The sequence below is a fragment of the Rattus norvegicus genome, chromosome 8 (assembly GCF_036323735.1).
Source record: "Rattus norvegicus strain BN/NHsdMcwi chromosome 8, GRCr8, whole genome shotgun sequence".
NCBI lineage: Eukaryota > Metazoa > Chordata > Mammalia > Rodentia > Muridae > Rattus > Rattus norvegicus.
Genome location: NC_086026.1, coordinates 129,750,758 through 129,767,284, shown reverse-complemented (window position 1 = coordinate 129,767,284; position 16,527 = coordinate 129,750,758). Strand labels below are relative to the sequence as shown.

General features: G+C 48.2%; 1 protein-coding gene across 9 annotated transcripts in view; it reads left to right on the top strand.

Moving 5' to 3' along the window:
• Ulk4 (unc-51 like kinase 4) overlaps window positions 1–16,527 on the top strand; it is a 295,125-nt gene that overhangs the window by 76,271 nt on the left and 202,327 nt on the right. For 8 of the 9 annotated variants that reach the window (XM_039082734.2, XM_039082731.2, XM_063265850.1 and 5 more), the window contains 4 exons: window positions 1,340–1,467; window positions 12,120–12,253; window positions 15,258–15,379; window positions 15,505–15,561. In XM_039082734.2, coding sequence (XP_038938662.1) covers window positions 1,340–1,467; window positions 12,120–12,253; window positions 15,258–15,379; window positions 15,505–15,561 — 441 coding nt within the window. Of the gene's footprint in view, window positions 1–1,339; window positions 1,468–9,449; window positions 10,522–12,119; window positions 12,254–15,257; window positions 15,380–15,504; window positions 15,562–16,527 lie in introns of those variants that run through there. The other variant, XM_039082736.2, reaches the window with a different exon arrangement.

Genomic DNA, 16,527 nt, shown 5'->3' with positions numbered 1-16,527 from the left:
GCAAAATACCACCCAACTGACTTTCCAAAGAACCCTTAAGTTTCTACTCTTTGCATGTGTGCGTGTGTGTGTGTGCATGTGTGCGTGTGTGTGTGTGCGCGTGCGCATGTGTGTATGTGAGCGTATGCGTGTGCGTGTGTGCGCGCGTGTGTGTGCGTGTGTGTGCGTGTGTGTGCATGTGTGGGTGTGCGTGTGTGTGCGTGTGTGTGCATGTGTGTTCGTGTGTGTATGTGTGTGTGTGCGTGTGTGTTCGTGTGTGTGTGCGCGTGTGTGTGCATGTGCGTGTGTGTATGCGTGCGTGTGTGTGTATGTGTGTGTGCGTGTGTGTGTGTGAGCGTGTGTGTGTGCGTGTGCGTGTGTGTGCGTGTGTGTTCGTGTGTGTGCATGTGCGTGTGTGTATGCGTGCGTGCGTGTGTGTGTGTGTGTGTGTGTGTGTGCGTGCCTTTCCTGTTTGCATGTGAACCTGCCCTGGTTTCATTCCATCTGATGAGTGTCACTGGCTGTTGGTCAGTGTTGTCAGGAGGATGGAGGGTTTTCATTCATGTCTGTCTTCCAGTGTGGCTTAGGTTCTGTTTATTAAGCTCTACAGACTTATGTCAGTTCAAGGTAACTGTTGCTGTGCAGACATGTTTGCTCCTGCTGAGACTCAAACCTGCATCTTCCTCCTATGTCTATCTGGTCCATCTACTTCCTGCCACACTTCCTGTTACTACTTCCTGCCACACTTCCTGTCTGTAGTCGAGTATTTCCTGCTACACTTCCAGTTTATACTTGAGTACTTTTTATTTTTCAACTGGGCTGGATTTGAACTCAGCTCAGATTTTGAGCAAATCACTCACCATTTGAAAATTTATCTTTGGGAGCTGGAGAGATGGCTCAGCGGTCAAGAGCACTGACTGCTCTTCCACAGATCCTGAGTTCAATTCCCAGCAACCACATGGTGGCTCACAACCATCACATCTGTAATGCAATCTGATGTCCTCTTCTAGTGTATGTCTGAAGACAGCTACAGTGTACTTATATACATTAAATAAATAATATTAAAAATATTTTAAAATTATCTATAAAAAATTTAAATATGTTTTTAATTAAAATATCACTTTTTCCTCCCTTTCCTCCTCCTAGTCCCTCCCTCAACCCCTCTCATAGCCCTCCTAAAAGATACAGGTGTAGGAATTAAGGCCAACAATCAACAGCATAAAAAACAAATGCTTTTGTCAACACACACTGGGTAATTTCAGGTTTAAGAGAGCACACAGGCGTAGCTGATGAGATTTTACCTCCTGGCCTGTGTGGTCACTGCAGGCTCTGTGTTGACTTTCCAACTTGTCTTCCACAGGACTTTGTCTCTACCGTCATCCGCTTACTTGACAGTCCGTCCACTCCCATCAGAGCCAAAGCCTTCCTGGTGCTGCTGTACGTCCTCATTCATAACCGGGACATGCTGCTGCTCAGCTGCCAAGCCAGGTACGGTGCCTCCCGGAGGGCCCGTCAGGGCCGGTTTGATTGGTGGCTTGTATGTGTGATTGACTAATCGGCCTTTATCATCCCCTGTTGAAACTCTTCTTCAAGTTTGTCAAGAGTTTCATCTGTCTCCCCCGAGGACCCTGAGCACAAGCAGGCGAGGTGCCTGCCCAGGGTTGGATCCCTCTAAGGCTTTCAGGATGGTAGGCTTTGTTCCTTCTGAGGACCAGGGGTTGTGGTGTGGTAAAAATAAAAAATGGCGGAACCGGTTCCTGTGTGTACCCTGGCGGTGTCGCTCCCTTGCTAGTTCCGGCTCCAGGGGGCCATTGGAACTAGTGCTGCTAATTTACCTCAGGTTAGCATCTCTCCCAGTGGCTCTCTGCCAGCCGCCAACTCTGTGGTCCCAGCTACCCAGTAGAGTCAGGGCTCTAGAAGTCCAGCAGGGGCTGAGCTATTGCAGCTCCCTACCATGGACTCTGCCACACTCCCAGCAACCGCCCCTGGTAGTTAAAGTATAAACTCTCATCCACCCAATAAAATCAAGACTCAATAAACTGTAACCCAACAATCAGATTTATATGTTAAATTCTCAATCCACAAAATCCACACAATAAACTCACAACCAATTGATAAGGATATAAACCGCCCACCTAGATTAAGATAAGTTTGCCTACAGAAATCCATTCCAGCTACCTTGGCAATTCAAGACCACCTGGATCTGGGTCATCCTTCCCTGTTTCCAACTTGATTCTTCCTCTCTTTCCTTTCTCCCCGCTTACTTTTTAACTGTCCAATCATGGCCTTGACCTTACTTGTCTGCCTTTACTTGCATAATGACATCGACCTACAGGGTTCGCCTGCAAGATTCTAGGGTGAGAAGCTGAAGGCCCAGTAGAGCAACCTTGGGAGGCACAGACAACAACAGTGTGTGTATGTGTGTGTGTGTGTGTGTGTGTGTGTGTGTGTGTGTGTGTGTGTGCATGCGCACACTCGTTGGGACTGGGGGTGGGATTTCTAAAACAATCTTAGGCTAAATGACTGTCACTTTAAGATTTTTGATTTTGTTGTTTTTAGAAAGGGATTGGTTTTATAGCCCAGGCTAGCCCGAACCTTGGTCCTCTTGCCTAGTGTTCCCAGGAGTTCTCTGTGTGAAACACCACACCGGGCTTGCCCCCACCCATTCCTGTCACAGGAAGTGCTGTCATGGGCCCATGGAGTTCTCTTGGTGCTCAGCTCACTCTCACCAGCGTTTCTTCAACACCTCAGCCCTGCTCCACTGAGGCCCAGAAGGTCCTGAAAGTCAGTTTCTTTTCATTTCATCTGGAACTCACTGTGTAGCCCAGGCTGGCCTTGAAGTCATGGTCCTCAGGCTTCAGCCTTCCCAAGAGGTGGGATTGCAGACCTCCTGGAAAGTCCAAGGCCATGTTCAGTTAGGGCTCTGTGGGTACACCAGAGTGGAAAAGGCACTGTGTAGCTGGGTAGCTTCTGAGCTATTCCCACTCAACAGCGCTGGCCTGGCTTCCTTCCCAGCCCCACTCTGGCCTCTTCTCCATTAATGTCCAGATGGATGATGGATGATGACTCTCTGGGTCCCGCCTGAGTCTGCCCCCCCCCCCCAACCTGGAAGCCCCGCCTTCTCTTCCCCTGCCCAGCTACAGGCTAGTCAGCTTTTTATTTAGCCGATCAGAAGGAGATGGAGACCGCAGCCAGATCTCTGGGTACAGAAGCCAGCATATGAAATATGAGCACAGGCACAGAAACATCCCCAACACTGCAGGGAGGAAGCAGCTGAGGCGCTCCCCCGTGTACAAGACGCAGACTCCACACTGGAAAGGCAGGAATGGGGCCAGGCGCTGTGAGGGCAGAGCTGGGAAATGTCCCTGGAGATGGGGTTCCCAGCTGCTGAACTCTACAGAGAACATCTGGAGGCTCCTGGTCTCAAGAACTGAGGCAGACTGTTTCAGAGGAACAGCACCCACAGTTGATTTCTGGCTTCCATGGGCAAGGAAACATGCATAAGCACATAGGCAAACACACAGGCATCATACAGATGTGTGTGCACACACAAGGTAAAGCCAGAGGTCACCTTTGCTGTGGGCAGGACCTCTTCCTGTTCCTGAAGCTCCTTCTCCTGCCTGCGTTACCCGCAGCTGATGACTTTGCATCCCCGCCTCTTCTCTGGCCACTGCCGTCTGTCCTGGTCTCCCGTCTGTCTCAGTTGGCCAGCACTCCATCTTGCACAGTGTGTCCCATCTCTGCTGTTTAAAGATACTTTGTTTCCATTAGGATTCAGAAGTTTTATATACTCTTTGGGGGAGTATTTCAATTTTCAGCCATGACTTTTGTTCGTACTTTAGAGCCCCTTGGCCTCAACTTCCCTTTGCCTATTATGACCGAATCTCCTTCTGTTTCATCTAGTCTTTTGTTCCCTCTGGACTTTAAGCTTTATAATTTCAAATGTCCTCTTCTCAAATCTCCTGCTGTAACTTGTCCTCTGCACTGTTAAGAATACCTAGTGAGGGTTTACATTTTTCATTTAAGACTTTAAATTCTTTCCTTAGATTTAAGAACGTTTTCAGTGATTTTTAAAAATTTTATTTTTTCTTACATTTTTTGAGTGGTGGGGCCATGAACGCCCCTAACTCACATGTCGGGGTCAGAGGACAATTTTTAGCAGCCCATTCCCTCCTTCCACTTATGAGTCCTGACGATGGGACCCAGTCATCAAGTGTGGTAGTGGCTGGCTTTACTTGCTGGCCCCATCACAGAAGCATGCTTATGGTGTCTGCTGCTGGCCAGCTCTTCCCAGCACGGGACTCACGCTGCTGTTTGCTCCCGTTCAGTCCAGCTTGGTGGTGCTGTGATCTTCAGATCTTTGGTCTTTGATGATATTCTGGAGGTGTTGCTTTCCAGGAGGTTTTAGTCTTCCTTCACTCTGCATCAGGAGGTCCAGGGTGCAGGAGAGTGCTGCTGGCCACTGGACCTCTGGCATTTCCCTTGTGTGGGGACTGGGCCATTACTACTGGGAATGGTAAATAGCTCCCAGTCAGACACTGGTTCTGCTGTGGCTGGGGGAACCTGAAGTGACCCAGCTTTGCTGTAGAAAATGGATGGTCAGCCTGTGACTCCTGGCTCCCTCCTGCCCTGGGGACCTGGGCCACCGTTGTCAGCTTCATCCTTGCAGAGGGAAGGGGTGCTGCCCACACTTCTCAGCTGGGGTCTAGAGTGGATTCTGCAGTGAAAGGCCAAGACCCATGGCCCACCAGAACTCCGGAGGAGGAAGGGGAGGTTGTGCGTGGCTTCCCTTTGATCTGTCAGACAGCTTTGTATGTGGGGCTCAGGAAGGCAGGCTTCTTGAGACTCATTGGGACTGTTCTGGAGGCTTTGGAAGCACTCAGGTGAGAGCCAGGGACTGACACAGGAGACTCTGTTTGTCCCTCCCACACTGTTCCTCCTCAGCCACTCTCTAGGCAACTCACTCCTCAGCTTCACCCTTCACAGGTTAATTAGGCTCATTGTAATTTTAAATTGATTTTACTGTTATGTCCAGTGGTAGAGAACTCAGGAGAGGGGGCTTCTCCATCTCAACAGAAGAGGGACTACAGTCCCCTGTGGATATACAGTCGCCTGCGGAAATGAGTTGCTGTGGCCCTCAGGAGGAGCCGGGAACTGCCTGAAAGTAAACGCCATCTCTGTGGTTTTGGCACATTTATGTCTGATATCCAGCCACTGTGAATGCTTGAGGTTCCACAGCCCAGGGTGTCCAGAGGGCATTCCTGCCAGCGAGTACTGATGGCACGGGATCCCGTGAGGGGTCATGTGATTGACCCTGGGGGTGTTTATAGATAAGGGGGGAGGGAAGGTCTAGTTCTGTTCTGTATTCATTGTGAACATAATTTGGTACAGGAGGACTCCTCAGTGGTAGAGCACATGTCTTTTCATGTTTCCGTGTAGCATCCATCAAAAATAGGAGCCAATGAAGGACACCATATTAGTGTCAGAGCCCCGTGGGACAGAGTGGTTAGCTGTCCTGACTCAGTCTTTATACCAAGTGTGATGAGTTGAGTGTGGTGTGACCCAGTGGCTCTGGGATCTGACACTTAGCCCCCAGGTATGCAGTTTGAAGGTTGTGACAGGCGGGGCCCACAGGGGTGGACTTGAAGTCCCATCTTTCCCTGGTTCTGGTCCAGCTTTTGTGTGCCCGTGATGGGAGACATGAACCCTGCTGAGCCTTCTCTCCTGTGCAGACTCATCCTTCTCTCTGAAACCAGCGCTAGGACAGGAAGGAGCTGCGCTGTGTGTCTCACTCCTGTAACCAAAAACAAAGCAAACCAAACAAGAATCCAGAGGGGAGTGTTTGAGGGGACTCAGCAGGTAAAGCGGAAGGCCACCAAGTCTGATGACCTGGGCCCACACGGTCAGAGAACAGATTCCTGCAAGCTGTCCTCTGACCTCTACATGTGCTGTGGCGTGTGTATCCATGTGCCCCTCCCCAACAAACAGACGAAATAAATAAGTAAACATTAGAAAAGACTAAAAGGATTGCAGGGTCTTCAAGGCAGTACAGATTGACTTTTCCCCCTAGACTTGGGAAGCTGGCCTGGTGATGTAAGTTGCTCTCAGAGCACAGAGGTCCTGCCTCCTTTTGCAGCCCAGGGTAAGTTGCTGTCTGCAGTAGATGCCAAGCTGAGCAGGAAGCTGCCCAACCCAGGCCGTTCAGCTGTCTGTCTATGCAGCAGTGCCCAGCCTGTCCTGCCTTGCCGTGCTGCCTGTCTATGCAGCAGTGCCCAGCTTTTCCTGGCCCTGCCACTCTGCCATAGCTGAGTCCTGAGCACATCAGCCTGTTGCCTGTCAGTCCCTGATGGACATCTCTGGCCCCAGCCTGTGATAACCTTTATGGTATTTTGTGGGTATTTTTCTACTTTTTGTCATCGCTGCTGTCCCTTGATGGTCTATACTGCAGCACGTTTTGTGTGACGTCAGCTCTCCCGTCCATCTGCCATGAAGACTGGCTGTGGCACTGAGCTGTTCACATCTGACAGAAAGGACAGGACAGCCCCCAGATGTCCACCCATTTCTCCAAATGGCTCTGTGCTCGCACTGCATGTGAAGAATGGTGAAATGGGACCTTGAGCGTCTCTAGGGAGGACTGTTCCTCCAGAGGATGGATGGTTCTACAGGTCCACAGTGATGTGTGCTGCGAGCCGGGTGTGAGAGTCCTGGGGATGAGTGGGGATCAGGCTTCTCCCCACCACCCTGGCATCTCGGCTAATAAGGAAATCAGTGAAATAAAGGAAAAAAACTGCTTTGATCTTAAAAGGAAGATTTTCTTAAAGAAATATTTACTCTGGATAATTGTTAACTGTGTGGGAAAATTTTATTTTCTCTGCTTATACAAACGTTAATTCCAGGTGGATTAAAGAATTATATACCCCAAAGAAACCAAAAACAGCTGGAAGGAAATATGTTTAAATCTGGGGGAGAAGAGAAAGCACAGAAGCAAATACTTATCTTGGTTCTATATAATCTGGAAACTTCTCTGTCCCTTAAAAGTCACAGGTAAAGCACCTGCTGCTCTTGCAGAGGACTGGGGTTCAGTTCCCAGCACCCACACTGTGGCTCACAACCACCTGTAACTCCAGCTCCCTCTTCAGGCCTCTATGAGTACTGCACACTGTGGTGCACAGATGAAGGCACAACACTTATATACAGAAATAAAATAAAATAGAAGTTATAGGTAAAGCTTACATGCTCACAAAACTTATATAGTTTTTTTATTGTACATAATAATCTCTCTGCTTTAAAGAGATTTCTAATGACCAATAGATAGTCTGCATCATTAATAATTAAAGAAATGGCTGGAGAGATGGTGCAGTATGTACTGATTGCTATGCAAGTGTGGAGAACCGAGCTCAACCCCTGGAACCCTTGCAAATGTGGATGGAGAGAACGCCTTTCAAAGGTTGTCCTCACTTCCACGTATGTGCTGTGACACATGCACCTACACACAATCACGCTAAAAATTAAAACAATAGTTAAAGATGACAGCAACTGATAAAATTGTTGCTGCCACCTTACATCTGAAATAGAGATGGAGGGAGGAGCATTTGTTGCCCTGCTGAGGCTACCCTTGCATGGGCAGTCTTGGATATGTTTTAGGAACTCGATGGGTATTTCTAGTGGCGGAACCTACACGGGTGTGTGCTTCTCCAGTAAGCTAGCTCTGTAAGTAGCTTACAGAGCAAACACCCCTGAAGCTCCCTCACTAACTCTCCTTTTGCTGAGCTTCTGTTCTTGCCTCTGTGCCCGTGTCATAGCCAGGCCTGTGTGGAAGCACAAAGGCAGCTAAAGCACTCTGGTAACATTTGCAGAGTGTGCGTTTTCTCCACGTGGTTATGGAGAGCATCTTCTTCTGTTAGTGTCGCCATTCTGTGGAAACATTCTCATGAGATCTCTTTTTTTTTCCCTAGAACTTCCCTCTTTTCTTTTTTATTATATTAGTTACTTTTCTGTTGCTGTGATAAAACACCATGTGCAGAAACAGCACAGGACCTGGGACGAGGCTATGAACTCTCAAAGTTGCCCCCAGTGTTGGACTTTCCTCTAGACAGACCTCATGTCTGAGGCATTCTATAATTTCCCTAAATGGCGCCACCCAGTGGTGACAAAGAATCCAAGTACTTGAGGCCATGGGTGACATTTCTCATTTAAATAAACCATTACATATGTATACACATGTGTGATCTGAGTGTATGAATGCATATTTACATTTGAGCACATGTGCAGATGTGGGTGTACCTGCATGTGTACACACATATGTGTGTGTACAAAGCATATGTGCATGCGTGCATGTCCAAGGCTGAGGTTGGGAATTATTTCAGTCTCTCGTCTATCTTATTCTTTAAGCCAGATTGTCTCAATCAAACCCAGAACTCATCAAACAGGGCTAGTCTTTGTAGCTAACTGGCTCTGGGGATCCTTTCTTGGCTTTCTGAGACTGGAATTACAGGCGGGTCACCACGCCCACTTGGCCTCTCTTTGGGATCTACATTCGGATCTTCTTGCTTCCACAGCAAGTGCTTTGCCCTCTGAGCTGTCTCCCCAGCTCTCTTTCCTGGAGTCTCTTCTCAATATCTCAAGCCCCAAGTGAGCTCTACCCATCCACTGAGCTCCCTTCCAGTGCTCCTTGGCAGCGCGCCCAGCGCTTTTAGCCATGCTCAGTGGAAAGGCAGGATGCAGCGAACTCCAGTTTGACGGTGTGCTCACTGGATGATGTTCCCCAAGGGTTGCATTTGATTAGATCAGTAGAGCGATGTGTCTGCCCATACTCTGTCTTTCAGACAGGTTCTGTTTTCCTCTGCCAGTCAACTGTCGTAGTGCTTAATCAGGGTTACGGTTGGCAGTGCATGGAGATCTGAACCTCCTCCACTCACGGTGGATGTTCTGCACTTAGCCTGGATCATTCCTACCCCATAAATGATGCACTACTGTGTGCCCAGTCTGCTAGAGGACAGCAGGCAACTTGGGCTGCAAAAGGCATTGGTCCCACCAACGGGAGCATGGCTTTGCTCTAAAAGCCCGAGATTCATGTTGTGACTCACTGTGCTGCCTTGGTCCTGGGCCCCACTCACTGCAGGCTCTAAGTAACTGCTCCAGTTAACTGATCAAGTCTCCAAGGAACATTCTAGGTTCCCATTTTCCCTTTCTTCTCAGAGTAGTTCTTACATTTCAGGTCAGTTAGTCAGCGTCTGGGTTTTGAGAGTTGCTAAGAACCAACCAGGGTAGGCCCATAGATATGCTGGGGTTGCTGGGATTTGAACTTGGGTCCAAAGTCCATTTATCACCTGGCCTCCAGAGCTGAGTCAAAGCTTCGACCAGAAATGAAGGTGGGTATTGGATTGGAAGAGGAGTTCATCTAGGATCCTGGCAGGGATGGAGGAGAGAGGAAACACATCCAGTAAGTAAGGGAAATTATTCCTGAACAGGGAGAAGCAAAGGCTACCACAGTGTAGACAGTGGACACGGTGGACTCAGCATGGAGGGAGCTGGAACTGAGGGAACCGCTGTGGCTTGTGTGGAGGTGATGTCATGCTGCAGCAGCACACTGACTGTGAGGTTTGCAGGGGACCCGGGTAGCAGCAGTCAACTGCTGGTCACAGCCAAGGGGACAAGGGGAAGCTGAGACAATGGCAGAGTGTGACCTCTCCCTCCTTCCCCTGGAACAGTTACAGAGAGTAACTTGTGCAGGGAAGGAGGGTTGGATCAGCTCATGGTTGAGACTGTACTATCCACCATGGCAGGATGCATAGCAGGAGTGTGGGCCTGGGCTGCCTCACATGTGCGCCACTCAGGAAGCAGAGAGCAGGGAAGGTCAGTGCACATCTGTGTGGTGCACATCTGTGTGGTGCACATCTGTGTGGTGCACATCTGTGTGGTGCACATCTGGCTCCTCTTTTTCCTTTTCCTTCAGCTCAGAACCCCAGCCTGTGAGCCTTTGCCTCTCACATTCTGGGTGGTCCTCTTTGGTGACACCCTCACAAACACATCCAGAGGTATGTCTCCTAGGTGATTTTCTATCCCGTCAAATGGACAATGAAGATTATCCTGGAGTGGGACTGTCTTGGACCAACCAACAATATAAATAATAACAGAGACTTTTTAATATTTTAAAGCTGTTGGGCTCTCCTGGCTGCTCTAATCTGACTGAGGAAGTTGGAGGGAAGAAGGGGTTTTTAATCTTTTGCAGTTTACTTTGGATTATTTCTGAGTGCTGATCTTTTAATCTGGTCTATACAGAATGCTAAGAAATAGAGTTTGTCGGATTGGGGTCTAAACTGTTTTGAACGCTGCATACAAAGGTCTCCCCATTTCCACAGTGGGTTCATGAAGTGTGGGAGGCTCCCTTGTCAGTGACCTGCGAGAGCTTCCTGGTGCTGGTTGTTGGGCAGACTCTGGTGGGGCTTGCTGGGGTGGGCCACACTGGCCCTCCTCAGCTGTGTTCTCTCTCTCCTGCTGGGTTCTCCTCAGCAGACACAGGCTGTTTTCTTACAGGCTCGCTCTGCAGTAGGGATTCAAAATGTGAGTAGACTTCAACTTAAGGAAAAGATATTTCAGACTTGGGCAATTAAGAGCACATTATTAAATTTTGTGGTGAATAATTTCGATTTTAGAGAAAAGTTAAATTCTTGAAGACATATACTTTTGTATACACCATGGATTTGAGGGACATATTTTCCCTTCTTTTGCCCCTCTTGCCTGCTTTCTACAACTGGGTAGCTATTGATTTAGGGCAGTGGTTCTCAACCTTCCTAAATCTGTGACCCTTTAATACAGTTCCTCATGTATGGTGACCCCAACCATAAAATTATTCCTGATGCCACTTCCTAACTGTAATTTTGATAATGTCGAAAATATTAATATAAATATCTGTGTTTTCTGATGGTCTCAGGTAGCCCCTGTGAAATGGTTGTTTGACCCCCAGAGGGGTTATGCAAGCAGATTGAGATTTAGATTGATTTAGATTTCCCAGGGCAGGGAGAAGGTCACTTTGGAGTTATCCCAGTCTTTGTCCGAGTGTCCCCACTACATTCCAGAGGCAAATGCCAAGGTTGTCTGGAGAAATCCAACTGCAGGCTGCACAGTACTCCTCTCATAGAGGCTGGATCCTCAGGGATCAATGTAGAGCCAGAGGGATAGAAAATATGGAGAACACAAGAAGGTTGGGGTAGCAGCCAGGGGGAAAGGTTGGCAAATTAAAACACTGGCCTTGCCTTATGTAAATGTCAGTGTAGGAAAGTAAACCTCTGTCCAAGTCACACTGTGCATGACCAGGTAGGTGTGTTTGCGTGTGCAGGTGAAGCAGAGAAGCATCCAGTAGGCAGCAAGACAGACTCCGACAACTGTGGGCTTAGGTCTCGCTCCTGCGGCAGGACCCACAGGCTCCAATTGTGAAGGAAGAACTGACATGTTGTTAACTTAAAGTTGGGGACTTCTGTTAGAGCAAAGTTTAAAACAAACAAATCCAAACCAAGCCACAGAGCAGTGGAAGGCAATCGTCACAGGAATGACACGCTTGAGCAAGTAACCCAAACGACCAGAGAATTAGTGGGCAAAAGAAGCAAGACTTAACAGGCTCTTCACACACGTGTCCCTTTACACACGTGTCCCTTCACACATGTGTGTTCTAGATGGTCAGTCAACACACAAGAAGACGCTGAGTTTCATAAGTAGTCAGGACAGCACATAGCATGCCTCTCACACACACGTGTGCATGTATGCATGCATGGTGGATCTGTGTCCATAGTTTAATATTAACAGCCAACAGAAGAGCTGGTACCAACAGTTCTCCTCTGATCCTGGGAGGATGAGAGCCCTTTGTGTGCAAATGTTGGCCACCATCTGTCACTTAGAAGATGTGTCTTTCCATTGACCAAAGGCTAATGAATTTGGGGTTCTGTTTGTAACATGGGGAGAGACTTAACACAGCCTTATTTTCTTCTGCATGAACATCTGCACTGCTAAAGTGAGGTTGACTGCATGGCTGGTCAGCACCTCTGGGACTCTGTCTCTGCAAACACTTGACTCGGTGCTGCTTTAGGACAGACTCTGTGTCTGTCTCATCAGGAGCATTAATCTTTGCCCTGTGTTCTTTGCAGGCTGGTGATGTACATTGAGAGAGACAGCAGAAAGACCTCCCCAGGCAAGGAGCTGCAGAGCGGGAACGAATATCTGGCCAGGTGCCTGGATCTCCTCATCCAGCACATGGTGCAGGAGTCACCACGGATCCTCGGTAAGTGGCAGCCATTTACCCTTCTCAGGGCCCAGAGGTGCTCGCTTGTCTGTGGGCAGCTTCTGTATCGCCTCTTGTCCACTCTTGTTTCCCTGTTCTATTTTAAAAAATAATTATTAGGAATTTTACGTGTGTTTTGAATATGGTTGTTCTCCCAAACTCCTCCCCTTCCCATCCAGCTTTGGTTTGTTCTAATTCTTCCTCACCCCCTCCTCCTCTTCTTCTCTTTCTTCTTTCTTCTCCTCCCCCTCCTTCCCCCTCTCCTCCCTCCTCCTCCCCCTCCCCTCCCCCTCTCCTCTCCCTCTCCTCCTCCTCCCCCTCCTCCTCCTCCTCCTCTTCCTTCTTTTCTTGCGGTCCCTGTGGTCCCTGTCCAGTCCAGTTGGGGTTGCCCAGCTAGTCTTAGCTTTGGGGACCACTCTGAGTGTGATCAGCCTATCAGGATCAGAGCATTAAAACAAAAGACAAAACCAGCTGCCCCTCTCTCTCTTAGCAGCCACCACATGTCGGCCTCACACATCAATCCTGCCGTCGTCTGGCTGGCTGGAGCTGGCACAGGTCTTATGCGTGCTGTGCTATCTTAAGTCTCAGTGTCTGTTTTTGCAGGGCAGTGTGGAGACGCTTTGCTTGAATCTATGGCTTTAAGGCTTAAACTTGCCTGGTTTACTTTTTAATTGTTTTGTGTCAGTCAAAGGGTTGAGATGTGTTATCTGAGGTAAATGGCAATTAAAAAAAAAGAAAAGGGAAACCAGCGTCGAGTTCAGTCAGTACGTGTATCCCATGCATGAAGCCTTGGGTTCCATGCCCAGCTCCACACCATCCAGTGGTGATGTCTTCCTGCAGTCCAGCATTTGGGAGGCAAAGGCAGAGGACCAGAAGCTCAAGGTTATCCTCAGCTACATAGTGAGCTTGAGATCCCACCCGCCCCCGCCCCAGCCTCAGGTCTCTGAGATCCACCCCCACCCCATGCCCAACAACCATGATCTAATACTGGATTTATACGGTCATTTTGAGTTAATTTTCTTACATCTTTTTTTCATCTACATATGCACTTGATCCTAGTCAAAAGGAAGTGATCTATGATAGTCAAAAGGATAGTGATCACTATGAGAAGTGATCTGCCCATATTGAGATTGGAAATATATATATTTATCACTAAAAGAATTTTTAAATGTATATTTGTTTTATGGGTTGATTTTGTTGTTATTGTTGCTTGAGACAACTGTGCTGCTGCCTCTTGAGGACTGGGATTAAAGGTGTGCACCATCACACCCATTTCACACCATCACAACCATTTCACACCATCACACCCATTTCACACCATCACATTCATTTCACACCATCACACCCATTTCACACCATCACACCCATTTTTGTTTTTTATTGATGTTGTTTGTTTTTTGTTTCCTTTGTTGAGACAAAGTTTGGATTGGAATTGAACTCACCGTGTAGCACAGGCTGGCTTTGAACTCCTGACCCTCCAACCTCAGTCCCTCAAGTACTAAGAATTGAGACATACAGCACCACATCCAGAAGTACATTATATACAGGTTTAAGTTTCTAATCTAAAATGTTAAAATTTGATGTCATGGATTTTGATGGTTCAACATCCGAGAACCTAGGTGGTTTGAAGAGGCATCTTTAATATAAGAACATGTATCGACGTCTGCAGAGGACGCTGCCTGCACAGAAGGAAATGCCTTGCCTTGTTACTTTTGGAAGTTAAAGTGATCTGAGGAGGGATTGGGGTTACTGGGTTTCTTCCCCTGGCTTTCCCAGCAGATGTGGCTCTAAACTGGCGGTGTTCAGCACATTGAGCCAGATTCTGACCCTCATGGCGAAGACGCAGATCTACCAGCAACTCTTTCTTACTAGTAAATTAGGAACATTCTCACCTCATGATTGGAAACCGAGCACCTCACAGTTCAGCCAGAAACATGCTGGAAATTGGGGCAGGAGAGATGGCTCAGCAGTTAAGAGCATGGGCTGCTCATCCAGAACACATGGGTTCAATTCCCAGCACCCACATGGTAGCTCACAACCGTCTGTTCTCCGGTTCCAGGGGATCTGATGCCCTCTTCTGGGCACCTGCACTTAAGCATATACACGCACACGCACACACACACACACACTGCACAAACACACACACACACATAGATGAAAATAAAATAAATCCTAAAAGTTTTGAACATTGTTTTCAATTTTTCTTTGTTTGCTTTTTCAAATTTTGCTTTACAATCTCGTTACTTGTAATTTTAGATTAGTTTTCTAAGGCAGTAAGCAGTGATAATCAATTAGAATAGAAATAAATCAATAAATAGAAAAATAAATTTCTCAGACCACTACTAAACCATAACTTTATATTGTGTCTAGGCTAGAAGTCGGTTGATAGTGGCTATGGAGATCGTCCCACTCTGTTCCCAGAGGGCACGAGTGTCCTGTATTACCAGCATGTGTGTGTGTGTGTGTGTGTGTGTGTATGTGTGTGTGTTTGTGTGTGTGTATGTGTGTGTGTATGTGTGTGTGTATGTATGTGTGTGCATGTGTGTGTGCGTGTGTGTATGTATGTGTGTGCATGTGTGTGTGCGTGTATGTATGTGTGTGCATGTGTGTGTGCGTGTGTGTGTGCATGTGTGTATGTGCGTGTGTGTGTGTGTGTGTGTGTGTGTGTGTATGGTTGGAGATGTGGCTCAGTTGGTAGAGCTCCTGCCCAGGATGCTCAAATCCCCGAGTTTGATTCCCAGCACTGCATAGAACCAGACATGGTGACACACACGGAAAACACCAGCACTTGCCTGTAGGTCTAGCACCTGGGAGGTGGAAGCAGGAGAATTACCTTGAGCCACGTACTGACTTGGAGGCCAGCTTGAGCTACATGAGATCCTCCCTCACACACGCATAAAAGTGAATGAGAAGGCTCACTGGCTACCCAGTACTGTAGATTGAAGGTGAATCACCTCACCTCTGTGGTCTCTTACCACCATACCTCCTCTGATGTGCTTCTCAGGTGACATTCTCAACGCTTTGGCAAACGTGTCCGGCCGGAAGCACCCATCCACGGTCCAGGGGAAGCAGCTGAAGATGTGTCTCCCCATGATGCCTGTGGTGCTCCACCTGGTCATGTCTCAGGTAACACATGCCACCCCCAGGCCTGTCCCCTAGAGCAGAGCCACCCCCACTGAGACCAGACCCTTCTGTCCGTTTGTCTGGGACTGGCTTTGGAGATCTGATCTGTGGAAAATCTTGTCCCCCAGGTGTTTCGACCTCAAGTTGTGACAGAAGAGTTTCTCTTCAGCTATGGAACTATTCTTGTGAGTAGCAAGGAATCATGTCTGGCTAACACCACTGCCACTGCTGCTGGCTGCGGCATGGGTGTGAGAAGGGAGGAGTTAAAAGGTTTGGTGGCATTTGTTTGTAGGGAAGTGACCTTTTTATATTTTTATCTGTTCTCTGTAATAAAATTTGACATTTGGGAAAAATACATTCTCTCCTGATAATGTACTTGGTTCAGAGACAGCCCCTAATAGGGCAAAAAGCACACATAAACACTCAGTAGATACTGAGTCAAGCATTTGAACTGACATGGTGGGAGTGGGGGGCTGAGAATGCCGTGTTGCCAACCGGCTCACTGCTAGCCATGCACATGTCTCTCTAGGATGACAGTTTAGCAAGTTAGACTCAGCTGTGCTCCGTCTTTTCTTCTTCTTCTTCTTCTTCTTCCCATTTTTACTTGATTTCGACAACGTGGGAAGACGTGAAAACCAGCTGCCCTGTTACTATCATTCCGGGTCTGCACACACCCATCTTCCTGATGATGCTGTGGCCCAGAAGGTGACAGAGTGCATTGTGGGTGTGCTGAGGCAGGACAGCCAAGTCCTGTCACTCACCGCCCGACCTTGCTGTCTACACTAGGCCTAGGAGGCTGGAGGGTGTCATGGAGGCACAGGCAAGGCACAGTGGCATTTCAGCACCGGTTTTGTTTTGGGGGAGGGTGGGGGAAAAGGGCTGCTGCTCATGAGTGAGGTTGTTTTCTAGAATGTTCTTCTTAGAGCAGGAAGTGATGTTTCTAGGACACACATTGAAGAGAGGTGTCTGAGGTCAAAGCGTTGGGGCTCAGTTTCAGCTTTGTCCTCATGGTATGAACCCTTAAGTCTAGGAAGTTCGTGCAATGGGCTGTGCACTCTCCTGCATCTGTAATCACCACCCCGGTTATCCACCGTCACCGTAACCTGCTCTTTTTCTGTCTCCTACCGAGCCCAAGTGCTGTTAAGGACACC